The sequence below is a fragment of the Drosophila nasuta genome, chromosome 2L, assembly GCF_023558535.2.
Source record: "Drosophila nasuta strain 15112-1781.00 chromosome 2L, ASM2355853v1, whole genome shotgun sequence".
Classification (NCBI taxonomy): domain Eukaryota; kingdom Metazoa; phylum Arthropoda; class Insecta; order Diptera; family Drosophilidae; genus Drosophila; species Drosophila nasuta.
In genome coordinates this window covers 7614518-7634610 of record NC_083455.1, presented here as the reverse complement: position 1 = coordinate 7634610, position 20093 = coordinate 7614518, and the positions used below count along the sequence as shown (strand labels likewise).

Genomic DNA, 20093 nt, shown 5'->3' with positions numbered 1-20093 from the left:
GTGAAGAATTGATGTTTCTTTTGTGTGATTATAGAAAACCTTATAAATTTATTTTTTTGCACTTCCATAACATAAAAACAACAATCGGTTTTTAGACTGAACTTTCATGTTAATGACAATTATATTTATTATTATCTTTACACATTTGAATTATTTGGCACTTTTGTTTAGTGAATCATTTGAATTCGCTATTTATTTAATTCACATTAACGGATTTGCCGCCTTTTTCGCGAGCTTTCATGCTCCATAAAAACATAAACAAAATCAACTCAAAATTGTTGCCGGCGAGTCACGCGCGACCGTTAAACGTTCCGTTGTCGACGCGTTGCGGTTGCAAACTGAACGAGCAGCAACAGCATAGAACGGAGTTGCAACTTGTTGGACTGTGAGTTGCCATCGAGCGCTGTTCGAGCATGTTCGATGCGAAGCTCAGCTGGTCGTTACATGGGGTATTGCGGGTGGTGGTTGCAAGACAATTTCGTCGCGCTAAAAATAGTTGCACTTGCACTCGACAATTGAGTTGCCCCGCGCCCCACACCTAAACTTTGAAGTTCAATGCACAGGGTGATGGGTCAACAGCAACAAAAGCAATTAGGTTGGTCAACTTAACGAAGTTATTACGAGTTGAAGTCAGCGAACAAATCGCACTAATTTAGCAAACTAAACAATTATCGCAAATGGCTTTTATTTCGTGTCACATAAAGTATAAGCGATTGTTGCAAGACAGTCACAACAACAATATCAGTCACAAACTATAACGAGCAGAAAATTGTTTAATCATTGAGCATAATTTCAATGAGACAACTTCAAATCAATTGGCTGAAGCAAAGCAACAAAAAAACCTGTTCAACTCTGTAAGCCGCTTTGGCTTTGGCACTTGCTCGATTTTCAAGTTTATGGAGCTGTCTATTTTGAAGTTTATTGCCTCGTTTCGAAATATGACTGCAATTTACGTGATTCGGCAATTGGGATAGACCACAAAACTCGTTGAATAGTGTAAGCTTCAAACTGCGAGGTGTGTGTTTTAATTGAATTGCTCAATGGGTGGCAATGAAAGTTGCAAGTTGCAACCAATTAAAAGTGGTGCGCTTTCTCAAGTGTTTTATAATTGAGTATTTGCCATCATCAAGAAAAAAAGCTGGAAGATCTTTTTAAAATGATTCTTGTTGAATTTAAGCACTATTTTCTAGCCGTTCCTCACCGAGTAGTTATTTCAGTTGCCCAAGGAAAGCGACAGTCTGGACTCAAATACCAATTAGTTGCTCGTAAATCAACAAATTGCATTTAGTAAAACGAATGAAAACATTTGAGCTTCTTTGACAGTTGCCAAGAAAACTGAAGATTTATGTCAAGAAAAACACTTGCTTTTCTGCTTCTCCCCTTTCGAACAATAGTCTACAATATTCAAACTCAAACTATGAGTATTTTTGAAAGCTTTAAACGCAGTTTTTGGCTGTGCACCCCAAAAACTAGACCCAATAAATCTTTGTTTATACAAATCCAAAAAACCATGAAAGCCTTTCGAGCTCCAACAATTTACAGACGGCGAAGCAAAAAAATAGTAAAAAGCAGCGTCAGACATACAACATGTGTAACCAAGCTGCAAGCTTGGTGGCAAGTGACTGCTCAACTCTCTGGACCACATCGTTTCACCTACTACAGACCAACTACTAATGCCATTAAGCCCCCTCCTGACATCCGACCATCCCCTCTCCGCCCCTTCGCCGGACACACTAAGCATGCATTTTATTGCCTTTTGTCGTACTGGGAACCGTCGCACTTTATCATTTCAATGGCAGCGGACGTTTGCAATGTTTACTTTTCATTTTGTATGCCCCTCCTCCTCCTCCCCCCTCCCCATCGTCAACCCAAACTGAATAAAACGCCAAATCCACGCCCAGGCTGCTCACTTTGCTGTTAGTCTATCCAATTGTCCAATGGTTTGTCTATGCAAATATTTTTATTTGCCTCTGCTGCTGTTATGGTAGTAAAAAACAAGTAGAAATTGTAGACAGTATGAAAGCTGATTCAGCAGATACCCTATAAACTAATGCAAATCAAGAATTGTGTATAAATCCGTATTGCCAAGACAAACAAATACTCTCCTTAAAAGCGAATTAATTTAGCAATTTGTCTCATCATACCCCACTTGTCATTATCATTGCTACAGGGTATTTGAATGAAGCTATAGCACTGCTGACAGCAGCTCGTTTCATCCGCCAACAAAGGGCAGAGGAAGATTGCTGTGTATTTTGCACATGTTGCCAATTTTTGTCACTGAAAGTTTAGTTGCCACCCTCTTTAATGAGCAAATGGCTTAAATTTTATAAGCCCCGTCGTCAGGATAATCAACTTCTTACGGTCTCCCATCTTCCCCAAGGGAGTTAATTACTCGAGTATTTAGCATATAATTATTGGACCTGGCTGCTCTCTTTCTCTTTCACAGTCTTAGTCTCTTTACCTGTATTTCCACATCTTGACATGGTCTTGGGTCTGGCCTAATACAGAAAATACTCCCCTGGGCAAGGAAAAACTTCTAGCCACCACCCACTGGCAATTCAATTTTGCTTTACGAGCATTTTCCAACAACCACAACAACAAACTCTAGGAAAAAGTAATCATCGTTGCAATTGTTTCACATTTTTCACGTTACTGAAGATGAATGGTCGCTTTGATGATGCTGAGGTGTGGAGTTTGGGAATGTGGAGAGTGGAGCTTCGGTGGCAAGCTACCCTGTGGCATGCCTGTAGACGACACATTTTGAGGCGCCCCCGCCAAACTAAAACGCCATTTTCTTTGTTTGTCATAAGAAATATGACTAACGACAACTGCTGGCAACTGAAATCGAATTTTGTAGCTGTGAATTGCGTTTTGATTGAGCAGCTTGTACACTTCTTACAGGCCTCGACTTTAAGAGTTAAACAACCCCAAAAAAAGAGGAATTCCCCCCTTTATGCAATTTTGAATAATAGACAGCAAAACGCAGACACTTCACAGCAAAACAGCGGCCACTTCACACGACAACGTGCAACAAAATGTAAAAAATATTAAAGCCCATTTCAAGGCTGTCGCTGCTGCTCATGAAAGACAAAAAGCCTTCGATAACGAGAGTGGGCAACTGTCCGCAAAAAAACAAAAAGGGGGAAATGGAGTGGGACATGTCAAAAAATTTGCAAACATGGGGATGTTTGTTGGACAATGACGACGAGGCAGCTGAATAGATCGAGTTGCCTCTAGGGAAAGTTATGGAGAGATACTCGAATCGAAAAGTTGAGAGAATCAGTTTGCAGAGATGAATGGTCTCATCAGAGACTTTTGCACTCACAATTGATTTGTTGTTTGTAAATAATCGATGGGGAGCATATGAATAAATTTGAAAAGTTTCAGCAAGTTTAAAATCAAATACCTGAAATAAAATGTCAACCCTTTAATTTGAATGTTTCTCTCGAAGCAACCCGAGAACAGCTTTTCACTAGTAAGCAGGAAACTAAATCTGTCAAATAAATTAAGCAACATGAAATTTGGAAAAACCTTTGAGAGCTATTTGACCACAGAATGGCGACAGCAGTACATGAATTACTCAGTAATTAGTGTTCAAATACTCATATTCAATTATAATAAATTATAATTTAAATTCCAGGAACTAAAGGCAATGATTTATAAGGCAGTACAGGAATGTCCGAGCACAAGAAATGCATCGAACGCATTGGTTTTACAGTATTTTCAAAACTTTGAGCGCATTTTCTTTGCACGCTTGCATGAGGAATTGCTTCGCGTTCAGAACTTCTATGCCCAGAAAATTGCCGAGGCACGTCGCAAGCTTTACATTATCGTACAACAACTGAAAGCCAGGACAAGTACAACCAGTAAACATGGACCGAGCACTCGAAATTTGCCACTCGCCTGCACCGAGTTCTACTTGAGCCTGATAATGCTGCAAAACTTTCAGAGTCTGAATTATACAGCATTTCGCAAGATTTGCAAGAAATATGATAAGAACCTAAAGTCAGATATGGGAGGTTTCTGGTTTGAGGAATATGTGACAATTGCTCCCTTTGCCCAGGACAAAGAGTTGCAATCCATGATTGGCCAAGTCGAAGAACTCTATACCGTGCATTTCACTAAGGGCGATCGGGCCAAAGCTATGGACAAGTTGAGAGTGCCTCCCTTGGGTCAATCTATTCCACCGAGTAAGATCTTTATGGCCGGTATGGTGTTGGGATTGTGCATTGTGAGCACCGCCATTGTGATTATTTCACGTGAGTATCTCATATGACTTATCTATTCAGTCGTTCGTCTTTCTGTCTGTCCGATCGGCTGAGTACCCAGATTTCAGGCTGTGTAGGATAGCGATCCTAAAGTTTTCAATATATTTTTATTTTCGTAATTCCATAATTATTAGTTTAATAACTTATTAACCAATTTAGATATTGGCTAATAAATAATTATAATCGGAAACTGTTAATTGAAATAGAAAATATAAATCTGAAATTATAAAATTTATTTTGGAGAACAAAATAAAAAATATAAATATATAAAAAAATATAAAATACATTCACTATAAAATGTTTAAAATACAGTTCAAATTGTTAATCACATTTATATTGTCTTCTTTCTTTAATAATCACTCTCTTTTAGTTTACTATATCCACAACCAACTGGATGTGATCACAATCATTGCTCAATTATACCGAGGCCCTATTGCTTCAAGTCTAGCTACCTTTCTATTTGCCCTGAATGTTTATGTGTGGCAGAACAAAGGTGTGAATCATGTGCTGATTTTCAATATCGATCTGAGGAATCATTTAAGTGCAGCCGCATTTCTGGAGGTCGCCAGCATAGTGGGCTATATTGTCACCATGTCCATGGTGTTCTTTATCCACTATAAAGAGTTTGAAGTAGATACACCATACTACTTTCCAGTCTTGTGCATAATATTGCCATTTTTAATGCTCGTCAATCCCACACCCATTATGAATCGAAGGGCTAGAATGTGGATTTTGCGCATGATTGGGCGCATTCTTGGAGCACCCTTCTATAAGGTAGTCTTCCCCGACTTCTGGATGGCCGATCAGTTGACTTCATTAACCGTTTGCATGGTTGACTATTATCAATTGATTCGTTTTTATTATCGCTACTGCCGAGGCAAAGCAAATGTCTTTGAGTTTGAGCCAGACACTTGGATCACTCTGATTCGTTGTTTGCCCTCTTGGTTCCGTTTATCTCAGTGTCTGAGACGATACTACGATAATGATTACAAGAAACGCAAATTTATATTAAATACCATCAAATATTTCATAAACATTATTGTGGTTATTGCCTCGACTATTGTTATGGAAACGAATCGTAAGTATTTCGAGTCTTCACATTGGAAATTGTGTTTTTAATGCACTATTATTTGACTGTAGATAACTACGATAGCATGTTTGATAATCCTTGGATCTGGTTCTATATATCAATGTCCGTGATATCCACAATTTATAGCACTGCTTGGGATTTTCTTAGTGACTTTGGATTGTTTAAGGTCTGGAAGGGCGAAAACATCTTTCTACGCAATCACCTCGTTTATTCGAAGGTAAGTTTGCATTATTAATTGATAATTTCATTTAAAATCCTATTCTATTTCTTAGTGGTTCTATTACTATATCATGACTTTGAATGTGCTGATACGCTTCGCCTGGTCTCTGGAGATGTATCTAATTTACTTCGATTACGTATCAGCCTTCAATGCCAAGACAATTAGCAGTTTTCTTGAAATACTGCGTCGCTTTTTCTGGAATTTCATACGCTTGGAGAACGAGCATCTAAATAATGTTGGAGAATTCCGCGCTACTCGCGACATTTATCTTCACACAATTTCCATGACAGATTTGAATGATGACGACAAAAAATTAAGCTAAGCATTTTAAAACTTTGTTCAGAATGTCTCTAGAATAACAAATAAAAATCATTTGACTTGAATTTTATGTTATATTTTCAATCTAATACAAATAATTGTAGAACTTATTTAGTTGTGAGACAAATATAATGAAATTTGGCAAGACTTTTGAGAGTCATTTAACCCCCGAATGGCGTGAACAATATATACACTACGCGGTAAAGTACTTGGATAACAGCATTCGCAAAATTTTCTAATACCCTACGATGCAGGAACTCAAAGCAATGATATACGAGGCTTTGGAGAATGCTCCTCGTCAGAAGACTCTAGCTCTGGAGTATTATCAAAAATTCTCTATCGAGTTTTTTGCCGTCTTGAAAGAGGAACTGAGACGGGTGAATGATTTCTTTGAGCACAAACTGGCCGAAGCTCGCCGTAAACATGCCACATTCAAGGTGAAACTAATGTATTTAGTAAGGGAAACTGGTGGTACGGTAAGTGATATACCCACCTTGCCTCCCTTGGAGGATCAGCCAAAGACCGCTCGCCATTTGGAGCGGGCCTACAGTGAATTTTACTTTAGTCTTGTGTTACTGAACAACTATCAACATTTGAATGTCAACGGATTCCACAAGATATGCAAAAAGTATGACAAATACATTAACTCAACAAGCGGTCGTTTATGGCTTACGACTTACGTGGAGCCGGCGACAATTAGTCGGGAGAGAGCGATACATACCATGCTCTCCGAGGTCGAGAATCTCTTCACGCATTTTGTAACAAATGGAAATCGCACCAAGGCCATGGCCAAGTTACGAGTTCCGCCTCTTGGTCAACCCACTTCTCCGATCCATATATTCTCCACAGGTGTAGTGCTTGGTCTGCTTATAGTCTCCGTTTTCATTTGCATTGTGTCATGTAAGTTGATTTCTCCATAAGTAACTCTTTATTTAATACCAAAGTTAACATAAGGGCACATTTACCGCACTTAGCGGCAACAAAAATAAGTCGATTGACGATTCGTAGTACTTACTATTCAAATACTCTTAACTGCAAATTCACATCTCTTAATGGCCACGAAAAAAAGAAAGTTCAGCATTCATTATTTAACACTGAATGTTGTACCAAAATCAAGCTAAAGAATCTCGCTTAGCGGCCATAACAACAATCGATTTATAAACATTTTCTTTTTTTTCACTTAACAACGAATTAATATCCTAATTCCAATTTTCAACAAATTTATATCGTTTAACGACCACTAAATTAAATAATAAACTTCAGAGCTACTACAACCACAAAATTAAATAATAAACTATAAATAATTGAATTTATTTTGAAGTCAAATATTGAGGACATACAAATATAGTTTGGTTCCATTTAACATCCACATTTTTGGCCGCTAATATATTGCACTAAACAACAACATTCCCATAGATTTGTTCATGCTTGACAGACCAGAGTTTCTCTTATCGTTTAAACAAATGTTCCGCTGCTCCTTATTACTGATGTTCTATTGGTTCAGCGTAGTCATCAATGTGTATGTCTGGCAAAGTGTGGGTATTAATCATGTGCTAATATTCGAATTGAATCCACGTAATCAAATCCAACCCATCAAAATGCTGGCGCTAGCCAGTTTATTTGCCTATATTTGTACCATGTCCATGATTATCTTTTTGCATCACAACGAATTTGGCATCGAGGATCCTTTATTCATTCCCATCATCGGATTGTGTTTGCCTTTGGTCTATCTATTGAATCCCATGCCAATTTTTAATCATCCCGCCCGTATGTGGATTTTGCGCACTTTTGGTCGCATTGTTGCCGCGCCTTTATTCCCAGTCACTTTTATGGACTTCTGGCTATGTGATCAAATGAATTCAATGATTCTTTGCCTGGTCGAATATTATCTCGTCACGCGGTTCTATTTTCGATATTACAAGGATGGAGTAAGTTCCTCGGAACCAACCTCGAGCCTTGTGGTTACTGTGTTGCGTTGTCTGCCTCCGTGGTGGCGTTTAGCACAGTGTATGAAGAGATATTGGGACGGCGATCCGCCAACTGCGTATATTACAAATGCTTTTACTTATGCCTCGACGATAGTCACTGTCATTATTCCCTTTATTTATGCGAAAATCAGTAGTAAGTTAAACAAGGAGCCGTCAATATATGTATATTTATTAATTTTCTTCATCTAATGGTAGGTCCAGACGATAATGCAATGATGAATCCTTTGATCTGGGGTTATATTATCAGTTGCATTATATGTAGCATCTCATGCGCTTCGTGGGATTTGCGTATGGACTTCGGACTCTTTCGAATCTGGAGTGGCGAACACATCTTTCTACGCGAACATCTTCTCTATCCCAAGGTAAGTTTGCAATAATTCTGTACTATAATTTTTAATCATAATTTCCTAGTGGTTTTATTATTTTGCCATTGTGGCCGATATTGTCATTCGTTTTATTTGGGTGATCGAACTGAACCTAATGTACTTCAACTTAATGACAAAATTTAATTGCCTGAGCATAATCAGCGTGTCTGAAATTGTGCGTCGGTTCATCTGGAATTTTCTGCGCTTGGAGAATGAGCATCTTTATAACTGTGGACACTTTCGGGCTACGCGTGATATTTATATATCCACATTGAACTCTCGAGAGGATATGGTAGTGGAGTATTTACTAGACCAGTCCAGGGATGTCCGTGGCGCCGAGTATCGTCAACGAGACTCCAGCATTTGAGACAAAGCCAATTTTGTCGGACAACAATTGAGAATCAATGTTGCATTAAAACCTAACATCGTCGATGTCACCCTTTGAGTGAACAAATTGAATAAAATTAATTTCACATTTACGAAATTAAAACCACAAATGGAATTATAAATTCCAAACACACAGACAGACGGAGTAAACCGAATGCCCGCAGGACAACAAAAGTTAAACCAGACAACAAGCCCAGAACGCAAGGTTGGCCAAAAGCATCTGACAACTTGTCACCATTGTGTGGAGTCCCTTTGCTGTGAGGTTGTCCTGTCCTCTTCACTCTCGAGTAGCCACAATTTGTGGAGAATTTTTTGGTTGCCAGGACAACTGCAATGGGGCGTTTGTCCTGTGCGTGGTCACGCATAAATGCATGCGAATTAGAGAGTACACACACGTGCAGCATTTACCTCTGCCCCCCCTTACCAAGACAAGACAACCCCCAAAAGTTCAACTTGAACTCCATCTCCAACTCTCTCTCTGTTAAGCCCAAGCATTGGAATTTCCGCCCTTCGCCAACTGCTGTCAATTATGGGGGGACAGCCATTACATTAACCCCTCATGCCGCCCCTTTCAGGAAAGCTCTGTTACAAATGCCATAAATACATTTTGGGGCAACATATTGTTGCAATGTCTGGAGCACACACAATTTGCAGTTATAAATGGCAGCACAGCGCTCCAGGGTTAAATTGTCATCAGCTGTTGCTCGACGTGGTCTTGGAATCTCGCAGTTAAGGATTTGTATTCCTTTTTTAGTTATTTCCTCATTTAATTAGATGCAACATGTTGTGGCAGCAAGTGCCAACTGCCACTGCAGCTGTGGCTCCTTCTTGCCTTCCACTTTAAAATCAGTGTCAGGTACTGAAAACTTGTCAATTGTTTCTCTTCCTTCAACAAGTCCTCGCTGTGCACCAGCTGCTGCTGTGTTGTTGCTAAAATGCTTTTGAATATTGCATGTTATATATCTACCCAACATGCCTCCAACCCATCCGCTTCTGTTCCTTTCAAACGAATGTCGCTAATGGTACGCGCAATTTTTCGGGGGTGACTTTGGCAAGTCCTTGTTCAGGCTTTTCAGGGACTACTCTCGATTTCCAGTGTCTAGGTCGCCAGACCGCAGACATTATAAACAACCCGAAGCATACACACGAACATGTATAAAATATATACGTAGTTGGGGGATGGAGCAGTGAAAGTTTTATGGCGTTGCAACTTTAAATGAACTTGCCGCATTTGTTGTCGTCGGGTTTTGTGCCGCTGTCGTCCTCTCGTCCTGTTGCCTACCACAAACTAGGCGCAAGGACGGCCATAAAAATCCATTGTAATTTATTTGTCTGCTACTCCGTGTCGCAGACTGACCGGCAAATGCAAAAGAGCGCAGTTCCACGATGGACTTTACGATACCCTGTAGGTATATCTAGCTAGTTTATTAAACCTTCCTTTTTGTACTTTCCATACAGGGTATTTGCGAAAAATTCAAACATTTCCGTTACGCATTTAAATTTCATAGTCAGTGAAAGTCATCAACACATTGCCGCAATGGGATGATTAGGGACTGAGCGGGGAGTAGGAAAAAGCCGGCATACTGCTGTTAGCCAGACCCCAATGAGAGTTAAACGCCGCCTGTTGTCCCCATGTCGGAACTGGGGGGTCTTCCCTTATGGTTGGACGTGGGCAGGGGGAAACGCAACACAAAAGCTTCCGCTTCCTGTCTACTGCTGGGATTTCCCCGAGGGTTGCAAAGAGCACAAACACAAGAAAGCAGCTCCCCAACACTCCCTTTGTCGAGAGTCAAGAGACGGCAACTGCTTTTGACTTGCTCGACCAAATAAAGTTTTCTAATTTTCCATCTTCATGTTTTGAATTTTTCAGCTGCTTTTCAAGTGCCGCAAATCCAAGATGCAAGTAGAATCTGGAGTCTCCCTGCCGCCTTGTAGTATGCCAATTTTGTTTGCTTAGTGCCCCGTTTTTTGGGGGGCGAATTTTCATCCATTTCATTTTTTTGTGTTTGCCAAACAGATGTTTTAGGGGGTCTGAGCTGCTTGGAATCTCCCCCGGGAGCGAAACGACTGTAATTTCCGGCAAACAAACCAATAAATCATATTAAACTTGCTCGGAATTTTGTCGAAAGATGAATAAAAAACTGGAAAAAAGCGGAATATAAACTGCGTAACGGAAGTCGCATGGCTGTCTAAACGGAATGCATGGGAAATCTAAGACATTGTCAATGATATGGTCTTCTGAATATTAAGACGTGCGTGGGGAGCAATGCACAGCAGGGTTGGAGGCGGTGTACAAAGGTGACGACAAGGAAATGCATGGACTTTAAATGCCACTAGTCTTATAATGCACTTTAATAGTTTAAAAAGAATTCGAAACTAATTCGGTCTCTTTTAAATTGAAATATTAATTATAAACGTTCAAATGATTTATATACTTGTATATTCAAGAGAATTCTTGAATATCAACTATTATCAAGGAATAGTACAATAACTTAACTTCTTATTTAAAACCAAACACTTTACAACACTACCTCAGCAGTAATTTATAGCACTGTTTGGAGAACAATACGGTTGCGCTCTAATTGCTATAGATGGCGCCACGAATTCAGCAATATACGCATGTTATGCTTAACATCTGCTAGCCAAGGAGAAAGCATGCATAGCAAGCGCTGCCCATAACAGCGCTGTTAGCTTAACAGTGGAGGAGCTTAGTTGAGACACAAACATAGCAGTCGAATGCTAGCTGTTCGTCAAATCGGTTAGCTCGGACACACACCAAAGCAACTGCACGAAAGCTGATTGCTATGCATGTCGTTGCCGCGTAAATGTTGTTTTCAAATTAGATTAAATTTTATATTGGGATTCAGTCAATTACAATTTAATATATATATTTAAATGTACTCACCGGTTCACCATCTCATTGCCGTTCTCCAGTGACTGGGCCAATTGTTGTGGCGTCTGTTGCTGCTGCTGCTGCTGTTGTTGTTGCTGTTGTGGATCCTGTTGATGCTTGTCGATCAGATTGTTTGCTGTGGACGCTCTTAAGCTGCCGCCAAGACCAATGCCCAGCACAGACCCACCGCCAGTTGCGAGGGCAGCAGGAAGCGCAGCACCGCTAACAACAACACCACCGCCTCCGCCACCGCAGCCAACGCCAATGGACTTGGTTTGCTTCGCCTGCTGCTTGTAGCGGCTCAAGGCAAAGAAGAGGGCAAGGACGGCCTTCAGGCGACCCGCGCAGATGTCATTGGTGGTAATATTGTCGAGGCCACCAACTGATTGGCTTCTCAGGACGTGTAGGCACGAGTTCACGTTGTCGTACTGCAACGAATGAAAAAACACAAATGAGTCGAAATTGGAATGAGCTTGCGGCATTTAAAGATGAATCTCTCATTCCATGCCATCATCATTCATGATGTGGATGATGAGTCAACGCCTAAGCTGTCGTAATATAAATGTAAATCCTAGCGCCAGTTTATCTCGCGGCTTTACCTTTTGGGAGCGCCATTAACGAGACCTAGTCGTGATTGTGACAGTTCCAAATGAGCCGAAACTTGGCTAACAAATGGCTTTTTTATAGTTAATTTGCTTGAACGTTTTTAACTGCTTCACGCACACGCAACAAACGGACCAACCTCCCAGCTAACCATTTACCCCGAAGAAAAAACGAAAAGAACCCAGAGCCCAGCATCAAAATGCCCAGAACCCAAAAACCGAATCAACACAAAAAATTGACATTAAGATAAAGTGCTCAGACGTCAAACTGCTGTAAAAATGTAGCACAGCTCGTGAGTCAAACAAAAAATGTTGAGAAAAGTCAGAATATTACACTTTAAATGCTCTTTAGAGTAGGCAAAGAGTTTTGATAAGGGAAACAACAAATAAGCTAATGATATATGGGCTGCCTTTTAAACTAACGGTTATTCAACAACTTAAGAAGCATGAATGACCAATAGAATATCATTAAAATAAACCTTTCAAAATATTGTAATATGTGAAACATTCTAAATGCTAAAATTATATTATTTTACCCAACAAATTCTTAAATTATATATTCCAACTTAAGGGTACTATATTAATTTCGTAAAGAATCATGAATAAACATTGCAAAAATTTCAGGTGAAGCTAATTTAAAATCAATAAATAGTCAAAATACACCTTTTTAAAATTTGAAATATATAAAATGGTACAACAATTTTTGGTAAATTATATATTGCAAATTCAAGCATAACATATTATATTATATAGTTTTAATATTATTACTATATTTTTCTCTTAACTCTCCGAATATTTTAAAAATATTAAATTAAATTATATTAAATTAAACATTACAAAAAACTATGAAAAACTAATTGAAATAAAGTGAATTGTAACCATTACATTAACCTTAGTCGTTCTGACTCATCTCATTGCAATAATAATAAACTTTAATTTGAATATATTTATCATTATATTTGAAGTTCCCTTGCTGATCCCAAAGTCCATATGCCTTGCATTGCCATCCGAGGGCAAATATAAATCTATAAAAAATTGTCAACACGCTCTTCGGCAGCGCACAATTTGTCTTTTGTTTGTCGCATGGCATTTTATTATATATACACATGCACAACTATATATATATAGATATTTTTCTCGACATTGTGGACGTCGTCATAGCAGTTGTTACAATTTAAAAAATACAAAACACACTCACACACAAAAGTAAAGAGAAGTCAAAAAATCAAACTGACAACTGACATGACAGCAGACAAATGACAAACGTCTGTCTGAGTTGTGTGCACTCAATTTGCCGGGTCCGAGTCCGATTCCGAGTCGAGAGTCCGAATCCGAATCTCTAACAAGTTGGGGGCGCAACTTTAAAACTAACGGTAAACTTATATGAAATAGAAATTGAAAAAAAGAGGAAAGACAAACTCCAATAGAAGTTGGCCCAGGAATTCTGTTTGCCATTACAAAAGAAACTTTTGTGCTCAATGACTTTGGCAAACAATTGACCAAAAAATCGACAAGTTCAAGTTCAATGGAATGGGGATTGGAAAGAGCGAAAGATGTGCTTTGAAAAGTATCTCAAAGATACATTGAACTACGTCGTTTGCCAGCTTGCCGTCTGCTGTCAACATTTATTTTTGGCATTTGCCATTATAAATTGAGGCAATAAATTTAAATTAATTTTGTGTGGCAGCAGCAGCAACAGCATCAGCAGCGAAGTTTCTACAATGCTGCGAATGAGGTCAAAATGGATTGCAAGTAAATAGCGATTGTGCTGCCTGCCTGAGTTAACAATTTAACATTTTGTGGCTGCAACAAGTTGCAGCACTGCTGGCATTCAATAGTAGGATTACTCTCTGCCGCTCTGATAAATCCAAATGCCACAAGCCTTTCTAGCTGCTTCAAAAAATAAGCAACTACTATTAAGTCACTCATCAATCAGAGTAAAAGTTAAGCTACAAAATGTCAATTAATATTGATGAGAAATTATAAAGAATACTCATTGAATTTGGTAGCAAGGTAAAAGGAGAGAAACTGATATCAAACCATGATAAAAATTACTAGTAAATAATAAATAAATTAATTAATAAAAGCTATATCTTTAAATGAAGAAGTTAAAAGAAATTTTGAAATTAGTTTAATATTTAATTAATAATCTTGAATTGGTAGCAATAAACCAACATATAAAATTAGTATAGATAAGGCTTCAAAGAATGTTCCTTTTTCTAAATTATGAATGAATAAAAGGTAAAAAAAAAAATATATGTAATCGATTGATGAAATAAACCTAAAGTGGAAATTGATAAAGTAGATGTTATTACAAATTTTAAGAGTGTTTGCATTAAAAAAAAAAAAAAATTAACTTCTTGTAAAAAAATTTATAGTAATCTTAAAATTGGTTTGTATAAGTACCAGATTGGGTTTCTTACTAGCTAAGTAATTATTAACTTATCAACTAAATCCCCAATTAAAGATACAAATTTATTAAAGAATATTTGCTTAGTATATATGTACATATGTATCTATGTATCTAGTATTTATGTAATGTTAATATATATTGTACAACATTGATTTAACCACTTTCTTTTCATATTTCAACATACTGTAATGATGTAACAATTTCATTACTTAATCGTATATTGACATGTTTCTGTTGATTCACTTGATTTCTAGTTGATTACGCTTTTGCCTTGTCGAACACCTGATTAATGATGATAGTGTTCCCCTTAAATGAACTATGCAGCTTGCCACACATTGTTATGGCCCAGTTTATCATTGCTTCTCCCCTTCTACACCCACAAACCACACTCTCACACACTCCTATAGCGAGTGCCACACATATGCAATCGATCAATCAGTGCCGCGTTGACAGCTGCAAGTGTCAAACAGAGCGCTGCACTTTATTTCCCCACACACACACGCATACACACTCTGCAACAATAGCAGACGCTGCAATCATTCAATGAGCAGGCGCACAATCGTGTGTGGCACAGTTGCAGCCCATTCAAACGTGGAGCAAGTGGCATGCAGGCAAGGCCTTGCTGCGCTCGCTTACGTAATGCGCAACAAGAAAAGAGTCATGGAGCAGGCAACAATTGTTGGCTGATGTCTCGCAAGTTGCCACATATGCCAAAGATACTCGCCACATGCATTTGCCCAGCACTTGTGGCAACTCCTCCAATTGCAGCAGCTGCTGTTGCTTGCCCCAAGCTGCAAGCTGCAAGCCTCAAGCCTCAAAAGCGAAGAGTCAACCACAAATCGTAAAATGGTAAAACGATACCACACAGTCGAAAAGATGCAAAAGTATCTGTTAAATATTCTTCTGATGCAAGCACAAGTGTTGTCTTGCCCCACTTGCCACATCACCATCCTTCTTTCCCCACTTGCCTTCGCTCTTTACCCCACACAGTGCCACAAGTAAATATATACTGCAAATAAATGCAAATAATGTCGTTCACATTAAAGTTGTCAATTGTCATCGAAACGGGTTTCTTATCAATATGAAACTAGCTAGCACAGTGGCACGAATGCAATAAAAACTTAGCAATAATAAAATTGTATTCTCTAAAGAAGTCGAACATTGGAAATAAATTGATGAAATCTTATTGAAAATCCATTAAATACCAATTATTCTAGTTTAGTTAATAATGTTCGTTTTAATAAATTTATAATTCATATTAAAATTTGCTAATTAGAAGAGTTGGCTAGCTTTTTGTTACAAATCATATTTTAATAATTTGGTCATGAAATCTTAATGAAATTTCTTAGAATTATTTTGTTGTTTGATTTATTTTAGCTGCTATGAAAAGTGCCTCATTCTTGTAATATAAATTTTATTTTATTTTAATTATTTATATAATTTCTAAAGGGGTAAATTTTGAAAATTAATGAAAATGTATATCAATATATTATTCTTCAGATGAAATAATTATTATAGACAGTTTTCCTTACATTTTTCCAGCAACTTTATAAATATGGATTCAGATTTCTTCTACCTTTCAATATTCAGAAGCATATAAAATCGGTTTTGAACCACTGTAACTGGACAGTTGCGTTATGGTCATTCCCACACTGTTCTTGGGCGAAATGAAGACAACAAACAGCAAGTGGCGTTTATTGTCAGAACACACAACATCATTTCAGCGAATCACTGAGCTGTTGAGCAGCGCAGTTGGCGTCGACGCTGGCAGCGAGGAGCGCTGTTCGCGTTGCTTCCTTTTATTGACATTCTTGGAGCGAGCAAAAGATTCGATTCGATTTTCTATCTTTATATATATGTGTGTGTGTGTGTGAGCGCACTGAATTTCCGAATGCTGAGCGCATTGTTGGTGGTCAGTCATGGTGCCGTGCCACGCCCCTCGAACGCTTCATTCCGCCTCCCCAATGCCCCATTCATGCTTTCCGATTCCATTTAATGCGCTGCGAATTTATCGCAAAATGCAATGCGCTTCGCTTGCCACTTGCAACTTCCCTTCCCCACCATGATGCCACATTCAGCTGCTTCACTGGACTCTTCGGCTTTTGTGCATTTTCCTCCTTGCCGGAGGATTAAGTGCGGTCAAACAAAGAAGGCAGCCAAGGACAACATCAGGCACGGGGCAAAGCCTTTTGTTAATGGTGCTAAAGAGTTGACCGGGACCCGATCTCAACACTCTCTCGCACACACACACACACATGACAGCTTATTTATATAAATACTTATGTGTGGGTAAATACATAAGCATACCATATATACCTTACATATATATATTTTATTTCATTTGATTTATATGCACTTTAAAGCGCATCCCATAAATCAACGTAGGCGTCGCTGTCTCTCCTGTTTCGCTCTGTCTGTCTTGGCCAAGCCTCTTTTTAATTATGGGAATTAAATATATTTTTTGCAACATAAAAGTTTACTCCTTTAATCAGTGACAAATTCCATATTCCGCCTGTCTCTCGTTCTCTCAGGTGTGTGGTCAACAAATTAAGTCATTTTATGCATGTGAAAAGGTTCAACAAATTTAATGTTTGCAACAATTTTAAGCTGACAGAATTTAGATAACAAGACAATAAATTTTTACCTCACACGTCAACGTAATTTGCATATTTTATTACTTTTTATTATTCGATCTGGTTTTTTAATGGACTTAAGCATAATTTTTTGCATTTATTTGTTTGCTATATCGTTCAAATTGCTTCTTGTTAAAAAAGATTTAAGAACAGCAGCAGGTGATACATATCTCTTAGTGCTCCATCTTGATATATCAAGTTGAAGTTGAATTTCATAATCTAGATGAATTTTGTTAAACTTTCATTTCAGATGTCTCAGCATTGATTACTTTCCTCCCAAACTCTTGGTCAGTTTCCGATGGTAACCTTTATGTCAAATCTATATTATGATTTTTCTCAACAATTTTATCTTTCTCGCACATCCTTTAACCGCTATCCTAGGTTTTTCCACAGCAACTCAAAAAGATCCTGAGAACTAACCACATTTTTTTTGGTTTAATTTACATCTTAATGTTCTTTTCTCGCTCTACTTCAGAGTAACCATGAGTAACCTTTACTTTATTTCGCACTCTGCGGCAGCTGTCAAAGTGCTTGCAATTAAAGTCACTCTAGTGTTGCATTCTCCATCAAATTAGCAACTAATTAAAAGCTCAAAAACCACACATTCATACGCACAAAGAGGAACGTCGACTTGCAGTCTGCTGTATTCGATTTGGAGTAACTCGGGAATGAATGGTGGAGGAAGGGGGCGAGGTAGGGGGAAGGAGAGGCAACGCTATTGGCACTTGACGTGCCATTTGAAAATCAATAACCAAAATCCACAAATACTTCGAATCACTCAAAATGAGAAAATTCCAGTGCGATAATCACAGACGAGTGCAGCAAACGGGTCACAAAGGACTTTGCAGACAGTGTTGCGAGGGGAGGGCGAAGAAAAGAGGAGGAGATGGTTCGGGGCTACTGCGAAATGGCAAAACAATTTCAATAATTTCAAGTGTCCTTCGTGGCAAACAGGAGCAGCAGGAGCAGCAGCAACTCAGTCAAACGCTAGACAATTGTCGTCGAGTCACGACGATAAGAAATTGAAAATGCGATTGCCAAAGTCCGTTTGCAGCTCGAAGGCAATCATTAGTTGTGCCACACGATGTGGCAAATGGAATGGTGAGTGCTGCACAGTTGGTCAGTAAATTCAATTTACGAATGGTTGCAAGTGCAACACGCGCGATGCACGTCAATTTTGGCAAAGCGAGAATAAAGTTTCTGCTGGGCCAAGACGATTTCCGATGACGATTTGATTGAACTGAGGAAATGTAATTGAAATTTACTAGACATATGTGTATACGTCTATGTATTTGTTTCTTTGTGTTTATGTGTTGCATGTGTTAACAGCGTGTGGCACGTGGGAACTGCAGTTCAACTGCAAAATGAATTAAAAGTGGAGTCAGTTTTAGTGCTGAAAGGACTTTAAAAGTGTTTATAAATAATGTATGACTGCAGAGTCAATAAAATGGGGGAACTCAACTTTAAACTACCTTGATCATTTAAATGAATCATTTAAAGATTCAATTTCAACTTGTTTAACAAAAATAAGAAAAACAAAAAAAATTAGCAACATAAAACTTGGTGTGTACATTTAAACTTTGTTTAAATAAATAAGTTTGCATAGAATATTAATATATTCTTTGCATTATAATAAAATTATAAATTCTTACCGTTGAGATAAGTTATTCTTATGTCATTCAACAATTTTGCATTATTAATGCTTATTATAAGGAACAAAAACAATTTACAAATTTATATTTTTCAACTCGTAAAAATAAATTAAATACGACTCTGAAAGTTAAATTATTTAAACGCAATTAGTAAGTTGAGTAGGAATAATTATGCAGCATCATTTAACAAAGTATTCAAATATCTAAAATACATCCACAATATAGTTTATAATAAAGAGTTTATAATATATCATTTAATAATAATTTAATGATTGACTGGATTTCTATACATTAGCGAAAATGATTCGCCAATTTTATTTGACGAGTGGGTGACTTCAAATGTAATATAAATTTAAATATAGAGCCTAAGTTTTAATATCAGATTGTCCACAAATCATTTAAGTTATGTGTATGCAAATGCTCTGTAAAAGGCAAAACATATCAATATAAAAATTGTCTGGCGTTTCTACAGCTTCTCTGTCTGCCTTTTTCCCTTCAACTTTGCTCTTCTGTTTTTTGCTTTATATAAAACGGCGTGTTGAAATATTTAGTAAGATTTCAGCGAGCTCGTAATTGTGGCAACTTTTGTGCAACACACACGCATTGAACATTGCTAAGGCTTCCCACTGTGCCCCCATCTCGATCCCTTCCCCGTTCCCCGCCCCATTCCAAGCCACCTGCTTGTGTTGAGCGTTGCCAAAGCAACGGACAACAGGCAGCGAGTGGCAAAGTGCGTGTGCTGCGGTGCATTAAATTGATTGCTATACAATTTTATTGAACAGGCTCGTAGCTAATGCACAATATGAAGTCTTAGTTGAGAGAAGTTTCCTCCTGCTCCCCCCGATCTGGTTACTATTTAGGGAAACTGTAGCAACGGAAGGACTTATAAATATAAATACGAGTACAACCAAATGAAAAGCTATACAGTGAAATATTGATAAGACTCTAGGGAGACAGTTGACGCTGCAGAAGAGAAAGAAGGTTTCCCTTCCCCCCTTTTGAAAAGTGGGAAGCTGACTGTGGAGAGTTCTCATAAAAATGCAGGCAACGGCAACGGCAACGCCAGCAACAGGAGATGGCTATCAATGGCACAGGAAATGCAGCCAAGTCAAGGAAATGAAAGCGAATAGCTGGTAACACACACACACACACATACACTCACAGTGGGGCAATTTAAATATGTAGGTATTATTATTATTTACTGGCAAAAGCGACTACAACAACAAAAAAATGGAGAAAATACCAAATATATAGTACGTGCATA

At 38.3% G+C, this 20093-nt stretch overlaps 3 protein-coding genes across 11 annotated transcripts in view; 2 read left to right on the top strand and 1 right to left on the bottom strand.

Moving 5' to 3' along the window:
* The window catches only part of LOC132783620 (protein sickie), a 213243-nt gene that overhangs the window by 80215 nt on the left and 112935 nt on the right, over nucleotides 1-20093 (bottom strand). For all 7 annotated transcript variants that reach the window (XM_060788905.1, XM_060788903.1, XM_060788909.1 and 4 more), the window contains exon 3: nucleotides 11542-11957. In XM_060788905.1, coding sequence (XP_060644888.1) covers nucleotides 11542-11957 — 416 coding nt within the window. The remainder of the gene's footprint in view (nucleotides 1-11541; nucleotides 11958-20093) is intronic.
* On the top strand, nucleotides 3416-5984 carry LOC132798463 (solute carrier family 53 member 1-like). The gene is made up of 5 exons (XM_060810326.1): nucleotides 3416-3583; nucleotides 3641-4259; nucleotides 4639-5346; nucleotides 5409-5575; nucleotides 5631-5984. The coding sequence occupies exons 1-5, from the start codon at nucleotides 3437-3439 to the stop codon at nucleotides 5898-5900; spliced, it is 1911 nt and encodes a 636-aa protein (XP_060666309.1). The 5' UTR covers nucleotides 3416-3436; the 3' UTR covers nucleotides 5901-5984.
* Nucleotides 5924-8712, top strand: LOC132798464 (solute carrier family 53 member 1-like). Of its 3 annotated transcripts, none has more exons than XM_060810327.1 (5): nucleotides 5924-6096; nucleotides 6151-6796; nucleotides 7313-8017; nucleotides 8080-8246; nucleotides 8296-8708. In XM_060810327.1, the coding sequence occupies exons 1-5, from the start codon at nucleotides 6028-6030 to the stop codon at nucleotides 8614-8616; spliced, it is 1908 nt and encodes a 635-aa protein (XP_060666310.1). In that variant the 5' UTR covers nucleotides 5924-6027; the 3' UTR covers nucleotides 8617-8708. The 3 variants fall into 3 exon arrangements, with proteins under 3 accessions (XP_060666310.1, XP_060666311.1, XP_060666313.1); XM_060810328.1 differs by having other exon boundaries at nucleotides 5925-6096; nucleotides 7718-8017; XM_060810330.1 differs by lacking the exon at nucleotides 5924-6096 and having other exon boundaries at nucleotides 6285-6372; nucleotides 6462-6796; nucleotides 8296-8712.

Bases quoted from the DNA above. Each gene is read 5' to 3' on its own strand.
- LOC132798464 (XM_060810327.1), top strand. From the start codon at position 6,028: ATGAAATTTGGCAAGACTTTTGAGAGTCATTTAACCCCCGAATGGCGT. The intron at 6,097-6,150 runs GTAAAGTACTTG...CCTACGATGCAG, and splicing joins AACAATATATACACTACGCG to GAACTCAAAGCAATGATATA. The intron at 6,797-7,312 runs GTAAGTTGATTT...ACATTCCCATAG, and splicing joins TTTCATTTGCATTGTGTCAT to ATTTGTTCATGCTTGACAGA.
- LOC132798463 (XM_060810326.1), top strand. From the start codon at position 3,437: ATGTTTCTCTCGAAGCAACCCGAGAACAGCTTTTCACTAGTAAGCAGG. The intron at 3,584-3,640 runs GTAATTAGTGTT...TTTAAATTCCAG, and splicing joins AGCAGTACATGAATTACTCA to GAACTAAAGGCAATGATTTA. The intron at 4,260-4,638 runs GTGAGTATCTCA...ACTCTCTTTTAG, and splicing joins CGCCATTGTGATTATTTCAC to TTTACTATATCCACAACCAA.